Source organism: Mobula hypostoma, chromosome 10, assembly GCF_963921235.1.
Source record: "Mobula hypostoma chromosome 10, sMobHyp1.1, whole genome shotgun sequence".
NCBI lineage: Eukaryota > Metazoa > Chordata > Chondrichthyes > Myliobatiformes > Myliobatidae > Mobula > Mobula hypostoma.
Window position 1 is genome coordinate 109,271,338 of NC_086106.1, and position 18,792 is coordinate 109,290,129.

Genomic DNA, 18,792 nt, shown 5'->3' on the forward strand with positions numbered 1-18,792 from the left:
CCTGAGGCAAGTCAAGGTAGATAAATCCCCAGGACCTGATAAGATGTTCCCTCAGACCCTACGGGATGCAAGTGCAGAAATTGCTAAGGTCTTAGCAGAGATATTTAAGACATGCTTAGCGACAGTAGAGGTACCAGAGGATTGGAGGATAGCTAATGCTGTTCTGCTGTTTCAAAAAGGCTCCAGACAGAAACCAGGAGATTATAGGCTGGTGAGTCTGATATCAGTTGTGGAAAGTTATTGGAAGGTATTCTCAGGGACTGGATACTAAAGTATTTGGATAGACATGGACTGATTAAGGATAGTCAACATGGCCTCATGCATGATATCTAACCAATCTTATAGAGTCTTTTGAGGAAATATCAGGAAAGTGGCTGAAGGCAAGGCATTAGATGTTGTCTACATGGACTTTAGTAAGACATTTGACAAGGTCCTGCATGGGAGGCTGCAAGAAGGTTCAGTCAATCGGCATTCAGGATAAGGTAGAAAATTTCATTCAGACATTGGCTTTGTGGGAGAAGCCAGAGAGTGGTAGTACAGGATTGCCTCTAACTGGAGGCCTGTGACTAGTGTGTGCCACGGGGATAAGTGCTGGGTTCTTTGTTGTTTTTCATCTATATCAATAATCTGGAAGATAATGTGGTTAACTGGATCAGCAAATGCGGATGACACCAAGATTGGGGGTGTAATGGACAGTGAGGAGGTCTATCATGGCTTGCAGGGGGATCTCTGCATCAGCTGGAAAAATGGCAGATGAAATTTAATGCAGATGAGTACGAGGTTTTGCACTTCTGTAGGACCAACCAAGGTAGGTCTTGCACAGTGAATGGTAGGGCACTGAGGAGTAATAGAGCAAAAGGATCTGGGGATACAGGTCCATAATTCATTGAGAGTGGCATCACAGGTAGATGGGGTCGTAAAGAAAGCTTTTGGTACATTGGCCTTCACGGACAGTGTATCGGTTAAGAAGATGCAATGTTATGTTGAAGTTGTATAAGATGTTGATGAGGCTTAACTTGGAGTATTGTGTGCGGTTTTGGTCATCTATCTACAAGAAAGATGTAGACAAGGCTGAGATTCAAAGTGCAGAGAAAATTTACAAGGATGTTGCCAGGTCTGGAGGTCCTGAGTCATAAGGAAAGATTGAATAAGTTAAGGCTTTATTTTTTAGTACAAAGCATATTGATGGGAGATTTGATAGAGGTATACACAATTATGAAGGATAGATTTAGGGTAAGTGTAAGCAAGTTTTTTCCTCTGGGGTTAGGTGGGATTACAACCAGAGGTCATAGGTTAAGGGTGGAAAGTGAAAAATTCTAGGGGAACATGAGAAGGTGGAATGAGCTGTCAGCACGTGGTCCATGTGAGCTCAATTCCAACATTTAAGAGAAGCTTGGAAGGCAGATGGATAGTTGGGATATGGAGCGCTATGGTTCAGGTGCAGGTCATTGGCAGTAGGCAGTTTAAATGGCTTTGGCATGGACTACATGGGCCAAAGGTCCTGCTTTTGTGCTGTATTTCTCCATGACTCTATGAACTGCATGACAGCACTTCCCAAACCTGCGAACTCTACTGACAAGAAGGACAATTGTTTCAAGCGTGTGAGAGTACCTTGGTCTACATCTTCCTCCAACTCGCACGCCGTTGTTCTTTTACTGATGTTGGCTCTGTACCCTGGAGCTCTTTCACAGTACCATTCTGGGATGGTATCATTGCCATTGTGCAATTCGCATCAGCAATAAATCTGAGCCTTGCCAGTAATGACATCATCCTGAAAAATGAGTAAGTTGTTTAAAAGTTTTCTGAGATTGGTGAAGTCAAAGTTAAAAGAAACAAGTTTGTAAAATTAAACTAAAGAAACTTTTCTTAAGCATTTTAAATATTAAGTGTTAAAAGTTGCCTACACTAATCAAGTGAATCTTATATCATTTATTTTTTTTAAATAATCAGATTATTCAATAGCGATAGACTAGGCATTCTTGCCTTTGCCTGTTTTTAATTGCACTTGTAAATATATTTAATTTTTTAGGCAAAAATAAATTTTCTAAGTAACTACTGTAGTGTTTGAAATACATTTTTTGATGGAGAAAATAGAGTGCAAAGTCTCTTAAAGCTTGCACAACTTTGAGTAGTACTTTAGCTGCATTTGCAGATCTGTAAGCAACAGTAGCAAGAAATATCTTTGAAAAGAGTAAGGGGAAAAGAAAACAAATGGAGTAATGATCATGCAAGTAGAAAACTGAGTATGAAGTGCTGGATGAGAAAAACAAGCTCCCTCTCCTTTTCAAAGACAATATGTAGTAAGCATTCCAGGTAATCTAACCAGATCAGAAGGAAAACACAATCTTTTCCCATGTGTCTGTTCAGAATTTGGGTGACTGATACTTGGTAACAGTTAGTTTAGAACAGTTAAAACCTGATTTTGTTCTTGTTGGATAGCTATGCCAGTGTTATTTAAGTATCAGTCACTATTATTGTTCAGAAGGCAGAATCTTAACAGTTTTTTTTTAGAAGAATTAATTTCTTATATGAAACTAAAACTGCTGAAAATCTGGAATAACTATCAGTCATGTTTCAATGTTCATGATGGCTTTTTAGATTATCAATATCTGAACAGAAGATAAAATTGACAGGTAAGATCTGCGTGTCAAATTTTGCTCTCCTTAAACTTTGGCTTCAGTGTTCAGTAGATCACATCGAAATATCTTGATGCAGCAAGATTATATGAAGGGTACTTAAGAATTACAGGCCTTTGGATATAGCATTTTTAATTTGCCGTATTTGCCACCAAGTGTATTTGGGTTGAATGGGAAATGGAGTTGTTCATATTCCTGCACAGAATTGGATCTTAGCAGGCCAGGCAGCATCTATGGAAAAAAAGTACAGTTGATGTCTCGGGCCGAGACCCTTCAGGAGGACCTACTGAAGGGTCCTGGCCCAAAGCATCAACTGTACTTTTTTCTACAAATGCTGCCTGGCCTGCTGAGTTCCTTCAGCATCTTGTATGTGTTGCTTGGATTTCCAGCATCTGCAGATTACATTTATTCACTTTAGTATTGTTTTAGTTATAATGATTTCTATTCTTAAAAAAAAGGTAAAATGCATTTTCTGGAGTTGTTCACAGACTTTGATCACATGTCAACTCCTTGTTAAGAAATGAAAGCATCACTTTATTTTTCTAACATTTAACTAACACAGGCAGGTCCCAATATTTATAGCCCATTGGTAATTGCTTGTGATAAGTTGTTGTCTTGAACTGCTATAGTCTTTTTGGTGAAGGTACACCTACTGTGGTGTTCCAGTGTGTAGAACATTAACAAAGGAGGAGTTGTGTGATGGATTGCTCGTTATTTCATTAACATAGAGTATAATTTTCTAAAGTTAAAAGTGAATAATCTGTCTGTGTCTGTTGATTTAGGGATACTTTGATGAAGACAGTATGGATGAATTCATTGCATCAGATACAGATGAGACCTCAATGAGTCTTTCCTCTGAAGATGAGAAAAGGTTCTTTTTACTTATCTATTTTGTGACAAGGAACAGCTTGAATTATGGTTGCAAATTCTTCTGATTGTGTTGAAAACACAATCATATTGCACTTTCATAACATTTCAGTTCTTTATTAACCTGGTAATTTTATCCATAATGTAAAATGGTGACAACTTGGATCACGTGTATTGAAATGTTTGTTAGATGGTCTATAATGTTTAAAGTCTGAATACTGAAAGCACTGATTTTGAAGCATTTTTGGATTTGGGGTTGAGAAGAGCAAAACTACTTGGATAGTAGAGAGCTTTATTCTTCACGTGTGTAAGGTTCATGAGTCTTGTGGCATATAGTGACCTAACCACCATGTAAACAACTATCTTGATACCACAGTAAATTAAAACCTCTTTTTGCAGTCTTCTTGTTTTTCCTGTTATTACTATAAGTTGATAAAGTATAAAATTGCTTATTTGTGGGTCTTTAAACACTTATAGTGATGGAGAACAAAACTTATCAGATCTATTTTAATTTGGTCATTTCTCGTAGTTTTTTTTTTAGAAATGAATAATGACAATTGTATCAATTTGAGAAGGCTACGGTGGAGTTGGTAGATTCTTTTCATTTTACAAAGCAGTAACTAAGTTTACATTCACTTATGTAGACTTCCATCAGTTCAGAATGCAGCCACTATCTTCAAGCTACGGATAAGTTAAAAGGAAATCGATGTTCAGCATGATATTGATGTTTCTGAGTGCACACCTCTGTGGCGGCCTTTACAGCTCCTGAGGAGATGGAGCAAACCATCTTTTGTCGAAGAGTAGTGGCTTGCAATATTTTAGCAGTATACTTCATCACTAAATATACCTTCTAAGTAAAACGCCGAGTCTTGAAAAATGAGAGTCATTTTTGAGGTGATGAATTTCCCAAAGAAAGGCCTGTATTTTAGATAAATGTTTTAGTTAATGTTTAAAACTAATCAAATTTGGGATTAAAGCATGTAGATGCCAGTTTTGTAAACTGCTAAGCAATTAATCAGTTTTGTAACAGTTCTTGCAATAATATAATGAGTTTAAGAGCTTAAATATTTTATGCAGTTTTTGATCATGTCAACAGTATTACTGAGAAAGTACTGCAGGAGTTGCATGTAAGATGTGTGCTCTACTAATTTATTTTTACATAAAATTTAGTAAAAAGAAGAAAAAGCGTGGAAAGAAAAATGAAAGCAGCTCTAAGGAGAGTGGCAGTGACAACGATGTAGAGGTGATCAAGGTCTGGAATTCAAGATCACGTGGTGGAGGAGAAGGAAGTGTGGAAGAGAAACCTATAGAGTCTGCTGTAAAAACAGATGATGGTGAGAACTTATTGGTGTTAGTTTTATACTTAATTTTTGCATAATTCACCTTAATATGATATGATACTGGTACTACAATGCATGATATACTGATTTATTCTGTTTAGTCAAAGAGAATTAGTTTAATGTTACGATCATTCTTGATACATATTTGGAATTAACAAGTGTCTGAGTATTCTCCTTGGTTGTAAAAATAATTTTGCTTTATTATCAGTAGCATTAGGTGTTATATAATCCAATTTGTGTGTTATATATAGTCTACCATACTGTAAATATATTCTAAGTGATGTTAATTTTGGTGCTTACAGCAAAGCCTTCCACTGGTTCCAATCCAGGTAGCCCTTCAGCTGACTGGTACAAAGAATTCATTACAGATGCTGACGCGGAGCTAGTTCACCATTCTGGGAAAATGGCCATCTTATTTGAAATTCTATATATGTCAGAAGCAATTGGGGAAAAAGTGTAAGTTGACAGCATTTTGTTATAAGCCCACAATGTTTTATTGGTTTTGAGTGTGTTCTTTCTGAAAATGGTATGATTTTATGTTTTAGTTTCACTGCACTTCCCCAGCTCAAATTGTCAACTTCACACAACTTCCAAAAATCAGAGCCAAAATGAAATGTAGATGTACTGTAGACAGTGAAAAATAAAATACTAATTAACGAGCAGAATCACAGTGCACTCTGGTGGGAGTACTGTGTTATTTTAAAATGCATCTACTGAACTTAATGTAATCTAGAATGTATGTTTGGAAGGGTTGTGAAGTTCAGCCCTGTTAATAACAGTCTGGCATTTCTACTGGCATTTGTGACATTATTCATAGAAAATTCATCAGGAATTTTCATTGCAGCAGAAGCATGGTCCTTCCTTGTCAGGTTTGATTGGACAATCCAAGGATTTGCCTGTAAGTGCCAAACAAGTCTAGTCAAGCCAAGTCACTTTTTATTGTCATTTTGACCATAACTGCTGGTACAGTACCCAGTAAAAATGAGACAACGTTTTTCAGGACCATGGTGCTACATGAACAATACAAAAACTACACTGAACTACGTAAAACAACACAAAACTACACGAGACTACAGATCTATCCAGGACTGCATAAAGTGCACAAAACAGTCCAGGCATTACAATAAATAATAAACAAGACAATAGGCACAGTAGAGGGCAGTAGGCTGGTGTCACTCCAGGCCCTGGGTATTGAGGAGTCTGATGACTTGGGGGAAGAAACTGTTACATAGTCTGGTCGTGAGAGCCCGAATACTTCGGTGCCTTTTGCCAAATGGCAGGAGGGAAAAGAGTTTGTATGAGGGGTGCGTGGGGGTCCTTCATAATGCTCTTTGCTTTACGGATGTAGCGTGTGGTGTAAATGTCTCTAATGGCGGGAAGAGAGACCCCGATCTTCTCAACTGACCTCACTATCCGCTGCAGGGTCTTGCGATCCGAATCAGGCAGTGATGCAGCTGCTGGGCTTTCTTTGCTATGGAGCTGGTGTTGAGGGACCATGTGAGATCCACCAGGTGAACACCAAGAAATTTGGTGCTCTTAACGATCTCTACGGAGGAGTCGTTCCATGTCCTCCTGAAGTCAACAACTATCTCTTTTGTTTTGTTCGCATTCAGGGACAGGTTGTTGACTCCGCACCAGTCTGTTAGCCGCTGTACCTTCTCTCTGTATGCTGACTCATCGTTCTTGTCGCTGAGACCCACCACGGTCGTGTCATTGGCGAACTTCATGAGTGGTTTGAGCTGTGTGTTGCAGCACAGTCGTGGGTCAGCAGAGTGAACAGCAGTGGACTGAGCACACAGCCCTGGGGGGCCCCCGTGCTCAGTGTGATGGTGTTGGAGATGCTGCTTCCAATCCGGACTGACTGGTGTCTCCCAGTCAGAACGTCTAGGATCCAGTTGCAGAGGAAGGTGTTCAGGCCCAGTAGTCTCAGCTTTCCAGTCAGTTTCTGAGGAATAATTGTGTTGAATGCTGAACTGAAGTCTATGAACAGCATTCGAACGTACGTGTCTTTTTTGTCCAGGTGGGTTAGGGCCAGGTGGAGGGTGATGGCAATGGCATCATCTGTTGAATGGTTGGGACGGTACGCGAACTGCAGGGGGTCCAGTGACGGGGGCAGCAGGGTCTTGATGTGCCTCATGACGAGCCTCTCGAAACACTTCATGATGATGGATGTGAGTGCGATGGGACGGTAGTCGTTGAGGCAGGACACTGAAGACTTTTTCGGCACGGGGACGATGGTGGCAGCCTTGAAGCACGTAGGAACGACGGCGCTTCTCAGGGAGATGTTGAAGATGTCAGTGAGAATCTCAGCTAGCTGGTCTGCACATCCGCTAAGCACTCTGCCAGGATATTGTCTGGTCCAGCAGCCTTCCGTGGGATGACCTGCACAGGGTTCTTCTCACATCGGCCACAGTAAGACACAGCACCTAGTCATTTGGAGGAGGGAAGGTTTTCCTCACCGCCACGTCATTTTCTGCCTCAAAACGAGCGTAGAAGTTACTCAACGCATCTGGGAGGGAGGCATCACCAGCACAGGCAGGTGGTGTTGTCTTGTAGTTGGTGATGTCCTGAATGCCCTTCTATGTATTAAACATATTAAAAACAAAAAATTATGCCTGTATTGCATTATTGATAAGGACCAATCATATTTTTAGGATGTGGTAATGTTTTTTAATGTCTAGTTGTATCGTTAAAGAGAAAGATTCAGCACTTAAAGTTGAATCCACAAAAGTGATAATGCCATCTTTTAACCAGCCTGAAAATAGGTTGGAGTAACAAGTGAATCTAAAATGTGCAATCAAAACATCACTAGCTCCAGAGACCAAGGTTTCATCCCTGTGTCAGAGATTATCTGTGTGGAGTTTGTATGTTTTACTCGTGACTCTGTGGGTTCCCCTGGGTGTTCTGGTTTCTTTCCACATGCCAAAGACATACAGGCTACTATAATATGCTTCTCTTTCAAGTGGAGGAGGAGACAATCAGTCGAGAGGCTGTGAGAGAATAAATTACAAGGAAATAAATCAATGTGGGAAAGCAGAGGGAATGGTGGGACAGATTGAATGTTGATAACTAATATTTGATCTGGTGTCATGAAGAACTATGAGGAATAATGGAACATCACTGACTCCTTTTTAGTAACAGCTCTTCCTTTGGGAGAACCAGATGTGTTATTTTGATGCCTTGGTTGAATAACTTACAAATTAATCTAAGCAAAGATAACAATGAGCATCAAATCACGCAGAGGGGAAAAAAAACTAGTGTTAACATTTCATGTCAGTGGCCTTTCATCAAAACTGGAAACAGGTACATCAATTGTGTTTTAAGTTGTGGGGAAGGGGAAGAGAAGAATGGAAATGTGTGCAATAGGATAGATACTGAAGGGCCAAATACATGAACCGTGATGGTAACAACTGAAAGGGGATGAAGAGATGGACAGATGATGAGACAAAATTCCAGTCAGTGGGATGAGTTGAAGTGTAATATGGAGGCAAAATCTCAAAGGGTGATGTATACAGGACTAATGGTGTTGTATTTGAATGTATAGCAGTCTACACAATAAGGTAGATGATCTTGTAACACACTTAGAGATCGGGAGGTAAGACGTAGGTATCACTGAGTTATAGCTGAAAGTAGATCATAGTTAGGAGCTAAACATGCAAGAATATACCTTGTATCAAAAAGGACAGGCAGGTAGGCAGAAGGGGTGGGGTGGCTCTTTTGGTTTAAAAAAAATGAAATCCTTAGAGATGACATAGGATCGGAAGATATGGAATCCTTGTGGAGAGAGTTAAGACATTGCAAAGGTAAAAAGACGATTGGGAATTATATACAGGCCTCCAAACAATAGGAAAGATGTAGAATATAATTTACAACAGGAGATCTTTTTTAAAAGCCACATGAAGAGGACAGTGTTATGATAGTCCTGGGGGAGGGGGTTGGAATGTCAATATACAGGTAGATTGGGAAAATCAGGTTGATGCTCGATCCCAAGAGAGGGAATTTGTAGAATGCCTACAAGATGGCTCTTTAGAGCAGCTTGTGATTGAGCCCATGAGGGCCAAAACAATTCTGGATTGGGTGTATGTGTAATGGACCAAATTTGATTTAAGTAGCTTAAGGTAAAAGAACCCTTAGGAAACAGTAATTCATAGTATAGAATTCACACTGCAGTTTGAGAGGGAGAAGATAGTTGATTGGAAAGGGACAGTAGCAGGGATGACAGCAGGATGGATACATCCCGAAGACATAGTATTTGTATGTCTCGCAAGACGATCAGGGTATTCTCTAACCAGAAACCTTGGATGAATTGTGAGGTCAAGTCCCTTTTGAAGGCTAGAGCTGCGGCTTTTAGGTCCAGGGATACTAGTCGCTACACGGAATCCAGGCGTGAAATCCGGAAGGCCATTAAGGGCGCCAAGAGGCAATATCGAGCCAAGTTGGAAGCCCAGCCTAACCAGAGGGATGCCGGTAGACTATGGCAGGGTCTAAGTGAGATCACTGGGTGCAAAGAAAAGGCTGGGAATATCCATAACTGTGGCGCTTCTCTTCCTGATGAACTTAACGTATTCTACGCAAGATTCGAACAGAAGAGGAGCATCCCGCTCCCTCCGGATGAACCGGACCTGGTGGCATCGAGAGTCATCATCACCGAGGAGGACGTTAGAAGGGCCTTCCTGAAGATAAATCCAAGGAAGACGACAGGCCCAGATGGAGTCCCAGGACGGGTTCTCTGGGCCTGTGCAAGCGAGCTAGCTGGAGTGTTTGCTGACATCTTCAACTGCTCCTTGCTTCAGTCTAAGATCCCCTCATGTTTTAAGAAGGCAACGATAATCCCAGTGCCGAAGAAGAGCAAGGTGGCATGCCTGAATGACTATCGACCTGTGGCTCTGACATCAATTGCTATGAAGTGCTTCAAGCGATTGGTTATGGCACACATCAGCCACAGCCTACCAGTCAACCTCGACGCTTTGCAATTTGCCTACCGGCGCAACATGTCAACGGCAGATGCTATCTCTCTGGCCTTTTTATTGACTACAGCCCTGCCTTTAATACCATCATTCCAAATAAACTGATTCCTAAGCTCCGGAACCTGGGCCTTAGCACTCAGATCTGCAGCTGGATCTTCAACTTCCTCACAGACAGGACCCAGGCTGTAAAAATAGGGGACAAGCTCTCCTCTACAATCACTCTGAGCACCGGTGCCCCATAAGGCTGTGTACTCAGCCCCCTGCTGTACTCACTGTACACCCATGATTGTGTAGCCAAGTTTCCATGGAACTCGATATATAAGTTTGCTGATGACACCACAATTGTAGACTGTATCTCAGGTAATGATGAGTTTGAGTACAGAGAGGAAATTAAGAACCTGGTGGCATGGTGCAAAGACAATCCCTCAATGTCAGCAAGACGAAGGAATTGGTTGTTGACTTCAGAAGGAGTAGCGGACCTCACGACCCCATTTACATCGGTGGTGCGCAAGTGGAACAGATCAAAAGCTTTAAGTTCCTTGGGGGCAATATCACAAATGACCTGACTTGGTCCAACCAAGCAGAGTCCACTGCCAAGAAGGCCCACCAGCGCCTTTACTTCCTGAGAAAGCTAAAGAAATTTGGCCTGTCCACTAAAACCCTCATTAATTTTTATAGCTGCACTGTAGTAAGCATTCTTCTAGGGTGCATCACAACTTGGTATGGAAGTTGTCCTGTCCAAGACCGAAAGAAGCTGCAGGAGATCATGAACACAGCCCAGCACATCACACAGACCAATCTTCTGTCCTTGGACTCACTTTACACCGCACGCTGTCGGAGCAGTGCTGCCAGGATAATCAAGGACACGACCCACCCAGCCACACACTTTTCGTCCCTCTTCCCTCTGGGAGAGGGCTCAGGAGCTTGAAGACTCGTGCAGCCAGATCTGGGAACAGCTTCTTTCCAACTGTGATAAGACTGCTGAACGGATCCTGACCCGGATCTGGGCCATACCCTCCAAATATCCGGACCTGCCTCTCGGTTTTCTTGCACTACCTTACTTTCCATTTTCTATTTTCTACTTATGATTTATAATTTAAATTTTTAATATTTACTATCGATTTGTACTCCAGGGAGCGCGAAGCGCAGAATCAAATATTGCTGTGATGAGTGTACGTTCCAGTATCAATTGTTTGGCGACAATAAAGTATAAAATATTTAAAGTATTCTACAGGGACGATGAGGCAACTATGGCTGACAAGGGAAGCCAACGATGGTATACAGGCGTCCCCTGCTTTTCGAATGTTTGCTTTACAAAACCTCACTATTACGAAAGACCTACATTAGTTACCTGTTTTTGCTAACAGAAGGTGTTTTCACTGTTACGAAAAAAGGCAGCGCGTGCCCTGAGCAGCCGCTCCTCCCCTGGATTCGGAACTGCATTCTAGCCGGCATTGCTTAATCACGTGCCTGTGAGCAGCCGTTTGCAAGATGAGTTCTAAGGTATCGGAAAAGCCTAAAAGAGCTCATAAAGGTGTTACACTTAGTGTAAAACTAGACATAATTAAGCGTTTCGATCGTGGTGTACGAAGCAAGGACAAAGTGAGTTTGGCTTGTGGAAGTTGACGAAGATGATGTTGAAGAGGTTTTGGCATCCCATGACCAAGAACTGATAGATGAAGAGCTGATGCAATTGGAACAGGAAAGGATAACAATCGAAACTGAATGCAGTAGCGAATGGACCGAAAGTGAAGTCGTCCAGGAACTGAACGTGAAGCAACTGCGTGAGATTTTCGCTGCAATGATAAAGTACGACTTTAATCTTGAAAGGGTACGTCGCTTTAGGGCATATTTGCAAGATGGTCTGAGTGCTTACAAAGAACTGTATGATAGAAAAATGCGCGAGGCTAAGCAGTCAAGCATACTGTTGTTTTTCAAGCCTTCCAATCAGCCACATCAGCCGACGAACTTCGACCTTCGACATCAAGGCAGGCAGACGTAGAAGAAGATGACCTGCCTCCCTGATGGAAACAGACAACGATGAGATGATACCCCAGTGTCCCACCACCCCAACCTCCGGGCCACGGACTGATACATTGCAGTGGAGAATGCAGCGGTAGCCGGGACGCACCCAGCACATCTTTAAGAAAAAAGCCAAAATAAACAAGCTAATTAATTAGGTGCCGCCCGGCATGTAAATGTCAGCCCAGATCAGAGACGATTGCCGAACACCTGGCACCTAATTAATTCGCTTGTTTATTTCGGCTTTTTTCTTAAAGGTGTGCTGGGTGCATTCCAGCCACCGCTGTACCACTGCACTCTTCGTGGATCGGTATTGGTTCGCTGCCCGGAAGGTGGGGGCCACTGTACCACCCCAACCTCCGATGTCTCAGCCTAACACACCATCATCAGTGTGCTCGGCGCTGTCTTCTAGATTCCAGTAAGTGATTCTACACTGTACATACATTATTTCTACTTTATATAGGCTGTGTATTTTTATGTGTTAATTGATATGATTTGGCAGCTTCATAGCTTAAAGGTTACTGGAGAGAGTGTTTCTGCCGAGAGCGCTTACATGAGATTTTCGCTACTGAGAACAGTGCGGCAATGATTGTAGAGAAGCATTTTCTACTTTATATAGGCTGTGCATTTATCATGTCATTCCTTCTTTTACTATATGTTACTGTTAGTTTAGGTTTTATGTGTTATTTGGCATGATTTGGTAGGTTATTTTTGGGTCTGCGAACGCTCACAAATTTTTCCCATATAAATAAATGGTAATTGCTTCTTTGCTTTACGACTTTTCGGCTTACGAACCATTTCATAAGAACACTCTACCTTCGGATGGTGGGGGAAACCTGTAAAAGGAAAAGAGAGGACATATAATATGGTTTGTGGAAAGTCAGAGGGTTGTGAAGCTTTTAAAAACAAACAGAAGGCAACTAAAAAAGCCACAAGGAGAGAAAAGATGAAATATGAAGCTAAGCTAGCCAATAATAATAAAGTGGATACCAAAAGATTTTTCAAATATATATATGAAAGAGTAAAAGAGAGACAAGAGTGGATATTGGATTACTGGAAAATGCTGGAGAGGTAATAGAGGGAGGCAAAGAAATGGCAGATGAACTTAAGTATTTTGTGTCAGTCTTCACTGTGGAAGATACTAGCAGAATGCCAAAAATGTGAGAGTGTCGGGGCAGAAGTGAGTGTAGTTGCTGTTACTAAGGAGAAAATGCTTGGGAAGCTGAAAGGTCTGAAGGTAGATGGTCATCTGGACCAGATAGACTACGCCCCATGGTTCTGAAAGAGGTTACTGAAGATATTGTGGAGGCTTTAGTAATGATTCTGGAATGTTTCTCGAGGACTGGAAAATTGAAAATGTTACTCCACTCTAAGAAGGAAAGGAAATTATAGGCCAGTTAGCATGACTTCAGTGGTTGGAAAGATGTTGGAGTCCATTATTAAGGATGAAGTTATGGGGAAATTAGAAGCACATGATAAAACAGGCTAAAATCAGTCACCCTAAAGGGGGGGGGTTCTCTTTGAGGAAATAGCAAGACAGGATAGACAAAGGAAAGTCAGTGGATGTTGTTTACTTGGATTTTTAAAAGGTTTTTGCCAAGTGCCACACATGAGACGGCTTAACAAGATAAGAGTCCAGTGTATTAAAGCAAAGATACTAGCATGGATAGGAGATTGACTGACAGGCAGGAGGCAAAGAAAGGGAATAAAGAAGGCCGTTTTCTGGTGAGCTGCCAGTGGCTAGTGGTGGTCGGTTTTGGGAAGGCTTCTTTTCGCATTATATTTCAAGAATTTGGATGATGGAATTTATGACTTTGTGGCTATGTTTGCAGATGATACGAAGATAGGTGGAGGGGCAGGTAGTGTTGAGGAAAGGAGGGTGTCTGCGAAAGGGCTGAGACAGATTTGGAGAATGGGTAAAGAAGTGGCAGATGGAATAGAGTGTAGGGAAGTGCATGGTCATGCACTTTGATTGAAGGAATAACGGCATAAACTTATTTTCTAAAATGGGGAAAAAATTCAAAAGTAAGAGGTGCAAGGGATTTCAGAGTCCTTGTGCAGGACTCCCTACAGGTTAACTTGCAGGTTGTGTCGATGATAAAGAAGGCAAATGCAATGTTAGCATTCATTTCAAGAGGTTTAGAATACAAGAGCAGGGATGTGATGCTGAGGCTTTATAAGCAATTGGTCAGACTGCGCTTGGGGTATTGTGAGCAGTTTTGGGCCCCTTATCTAAGAAAAGGTGTGTTGGCATTGGAGAGGGTTTGGAAGAGGTTCAAGAATGATTCCAGGAATGAAACGGTTAATATATGAGGAGCATTTGATGTCTCTGGCTGTGCTCGCTGGAGTTCAGATGAATGAAAGGCCTAGAGAGAGCAGATGTGGAGAGAATGTTTCCTGTAGTGGGTGAGTCACCAGAGGGCACAGCCTAGAATAGAGCAACGTTCATTTAGAACAGATGAGGTGGAATTTATTTCATCAGAGGGTAGTGAATCTGTGGAATTCATTGCCACAGATGGTTGTGGAGGCCAAGTCACGGAGTGTATTTAAAGCAGAGGTTGAAAGGTTCTTGATTTGTAAGGCTTCAAAGGCAAGAGAATGGGGTTAAGAGGAATAATAAATCAGCCTTGATGGAATGGCAGTGCAGACTGGATGGGCCAAATGGCATAATTCTGTTCCTATGTTTTTTTGGTCATCGTTTGCTTTTGCAGTATTGGGGGTTATTTAATTGAGTATATATTTTACAGTAAACTAAATAGTGATGTATTACCGACAAATAATACCAAATATTCTGTGACTTCTTCCCATTTCCTGATGAATTCACTAACCTTGAAATTAAACATATTAACCACTGGAAAGGGGAATTTTTAAAAACTGGTTAATTGATTAAAGAGAGCAACCATTTCTGTGGATGATTGGGGGCAGATTTTACAATTAGTTAATACTTCCTCTATTTGTGCTAAACATTCCCTAATTCAATTTAAAGTGGTGCATAGAGCACATATGTCCAAAGATAAGTTAGCGCGTTTTTACTCGCATATTAATCCTTTCTGTGATAGATGTTCGGGGCAGATAGCCTCTTTAACTCATATGTTTTGGTCTTGCCCTACTTTGGAAACTTTTTGGAGAGATATTTTCAATATTATTTCTAAGGTATTAAATATAGATATCTCTCCTCACCCTATTACTGCTATCTTTGGACTACCTAAAATTTCTAGTAATCTTTCCCCTTCAGCCCGTAGAATGATTGCATTTCTTACTTTAATGGCGAAAAGATGTATTTTACAACATTGGAAAGAGCTTAATGCTCCAACTACCTTTTTTTGGTTTTCTCAGACGATTTTATGTTTGAATCTGGAGAAAATTAGAAGTAACCTTTATGATTCTTCATCTAAATTTGAACAGATTTGGGGACCTTTTATTCGATATTTTCATTTAATGTAATATTTACCCTTCTTGTTTTTTTTCACTGTTTTAATGGAGGTCGGGATTGAGGACGTGATTTTAAGTTTGACTCTGTTTGGTTTCAAGTTAGCCCATTGCTTTGCTTTGCTTTTAGTTAGTTGCACGGTGGGTTTTTTTTGGGGTTTTTTTTTTCTTTTTTTCCATTGATATATATAAAATCTAGTATACTATTATGTTATCTTGGTTTCTTATGCTTAAATTACATTGTTTGTAGTATTTTCTTTTTGGTATTGTTATCTTTTGGAATTTTATTATACTTTAACATTGTATTAATGTTTATATGGCTTACCTTTTTTGTATACTTACTCAATAAAGATTTTAAAAGAGAGCAATATTTTTTCTTTTCAGACTTGTCTTCAGTCAGTCACTGATTTCACTGGATTTAATAGAAGATTTTCTGGAGATAGCAAATAGAGAAAAAACAGATGGCAAATCTGATATTTATAAAGGTAATTTTAAATTTGCTTATTGTGCATGTAATTCTCTAAGAAAACTTGTGACTGATCTCTGAATTACAGAAGGTATCAGCCAGTTGTGGATGCTAGCAAATATTATTTTAAAATTGTTCCAGATTATTGCAATTTTTGTTTACGGATTTTGTTTATGCATCCATAAACAAAAATTGCAGTAATTTGAAACTACTTTAAAATCATCTTAGCTAACGTTCACAACTGACTGGTACTCTTTTCGATTTATTGCATTGAAATTAACCTTGTTGGTACTCTAATATTTTACTTAGTGAACATTTTGATTTGTGTTTACCTCTAATTGCTGTTTAGTCTACATGTACTTAAGTACTTTGTAAATATTGACTTGAGAGTTTTTACCAGCTTGGAGGAGGATGGTATTAAATCCACAATTAGTATATCTTCAAATAACATGGACATCAACAATACAGTATGACCACGGTAACTTCTAAACTGTTTGTAGAGTATGGTAAAACTTAATGGGTAATTTCATATTAATATTCAGTATCCCTTCCGGTACTCTTCTCCCTACCACTACCCCCACCCCATCTCAATTTTCCTTAAACAATATGTATGACTACAGTGGAATTTCAAAGTTGATATTTACCATGGCCTTTACCGCCTGGTAGTGTGGGCCTAGAGACTCATATCCATTCTAAAGTTGCCATTCTTCAGGATCAGGGTAAATGATTGCAATCAATGCCACATGTTGATCATAAATTCAGTATATCATGGCTCTTTTTGCTTGCCATCCTGACGATCCTTTGAGTAATTTTCTGTAACAATCTGATATTCCTCCTTAGCATACCACTGTCATTAAACATTTCACTGAAATTGGCCAAAATAGAAGTTTTTCTTTGTGTTCCTCATTGGTATTTCTTGAAGGAAGTGTAGCGTTGAAAGCTAAATCTGAGCCCATTGATCTGTTCTCATCCTTGTAGTATGTTTGCATGTTCCTTCATTTTAGAAAGTTGCAATGTCATCCAATAGTCCAAGATAATTGCAGTCCAGCACCACCTAAGTATACAAAGTTAACAGAATTTTACCGTATCTAGCAAGAGTCCGCATGGAAATCTGATCTAAAAACTGAAAGCCCCAAGGATCCAAGGGAGAGAGGCATTGATTGGTGATGCGAAGAAAAATGTATAGACTTTTTAGGCAATTTGGTGTTGTTCCTCTGAATTTTTTGTCCTAAATGTTAGTTAAATGCTGAAATGATTAGAAAAATATGCAATGGTGAAAAGGATTTGTGGTTGATGGGAGAAAGTATCTACAGGAAGATATTTGATGGGCAGGCTGGATGGGTGGAATTGCAGTAAGTGGAACACAATACAAAGAAGCATTACATAATCGTTTTGGGGGGTGGTGTGACATAAAGGAAAAGGAACGTGCAAGTCAGATGCTGAAAAGTAAAAAGGTACTTCGGAGGGCATCAGTGCATATTCATGAAGCTATCAGAGTAGTTAGGTTGGTTAAGGTGTACAAGGTAATTTTTATTGATTGAGTTAGCTTGTTCGAGGGAGGTGGTGCTGGTGTCAGGTGTTCATGATAGAACTGTATGGAACAGTAGTTGTGTTGTACTGGTCAATTTTTATACAGTTCTGATCATCACTTTATTAGAACACTTGTGTTTGGCACTTAAGGAGCTCGTAAAAATTATTTATGTTAATATTTTTAGCCCTAGCGAATTTTAGTCAGAGAATGATATTGCAGATGGGGATGTTTATTAGAGAGAAAGAGATGGTGGCTGGAGAGAGGTGAATTTTATTGAGGTGGATAAAATTGAGGTCTAAGTGGAATGAATAAGACAGATCTATTCACTTACCAAAGTGGTCGATAACTGCTGATTATTAGATTTAAGTTTAGGAAACTCGATTTACCTAAAGAGGACTGTGAAGGCCTGGAACCTGCTTTTGTAATGATGGCTAAATTGAAAAATCCTTGTCACCATTTTAAGAAACAAAAATATCTGGTTTAGCTTTTATTAGGATTCTACTAGAATAGAGAAGTTGGTTAGTGAATGACTTTCTTTGCTTATCCAGTATTTGGCCTTTAAGGAAACAGAAATTGAGTAAAGGACCAAGTACGTCTTACTACAGTTATAAAAACCTTCGTTGAGACCACACCTGGAGTATTGTGTGAGTTGTAGTACCTTTACCCAAGTATTTTCTGGCCATAGAGGAAGTACGGCAAAGGTTCACCAGACTGATGAGGACTGCAGTATGAGCAGAGATTAAGTCATCGAGATTTTTATTCACTAGAGCTTAAAGGAATGAGAGGGGATTTAATTGAATCTTACAAAATTTTGATATGGCTAGACAGGCTGAATTTGGGAAGGATGTTTCCCCTGGCTGGGATGTCTAGAATGAGGAAGTCTCAGGTTACAGAGCAAAAGATGTAGGACGAAAATGAGGGGGAAAAAAATTTTCACACACAATGATGAACCTGTAGTATTTGCTACTACAGAACTGTCAGTGCCATGTGCTAAATCATTTCTATCATAATGGATTTTATTCTCACTGACATACATCGTGAAGTTTGATTTGTGGCAGTACATTTTAAAATTACTATACAATAAGAAATGCATAAAAATTAGTGTAAAAACAGAGCAAAATAGGTAGTGTTTATGAACTGTTCAGAACTCTGATGGCGGAATGGAAAAAGATGCTCCTAAAACCTTGAGTGTGCATCCTCAGGCTCCCGTACCTCCTCTAATAGTCCTTGAGAAGAGGACATGTCTGGATGGTGAGGATCTTTAATGAGGGATGCCGCTGTCTTGAGGCACTGCCTTTTGAAGGTATCTTCAGTGATAGAGAGCCTAGTGCCTATGATGGAACTGACTTTATCTAAAGCCTCTGCAGCTTTCTTTGATCCTGTGTATTGGAGCCTCCATACCAGTCAGTGATGCAACCAGTTCGAATGCTCTTACACATCAAATGTCCTCAAATTCCAAATGAAATATAGCTGCTGGTGTGCCCTCTTCGTAACTGCATTATGTTAGGCCCTGACAATAATTGTATTATTGTCT

The 18,792-nt window shown here is 40.2% G+C and overlaps 1 protein-coding gene across 6 annotated transcripts in view; it reads left to right on the forward strand.

Moving 5' to 3' along the window:
• The window catches only part of atrx (ATRX chromatin remodeler), a 212,591-nt gene that overhangs the window by 150,276 nt on the left and 43,523 nt on the right, over positions 1 to 18,792 (forward strand). For all 6 annotated transcript variants that reach the window (XM_063061026.1, XM_063061022.1, XM_063061025.1 and 3 more), the window contains 4 exons: positions 3,419 to 3,507; positions 4,674 to 4,837; positions 5,146 to 5,299; positions 15,646 to 15,746. In XM_063061026.1, coding sequence (XP_062917096.1) covers positions 3,419 to 3,507; positions 4,674 to 4,837; positions 5,146 to 5,299; positions 15,646 to 15,746 — 508 coding nt within the window. The remainder of the gene's footprint in view (positions 1 to 3,418; positions 3,508 to 4,673; positions 4,838 to 5,145; positions 5,300 to 15,645; positions 15,747 to 18,792) is intronic.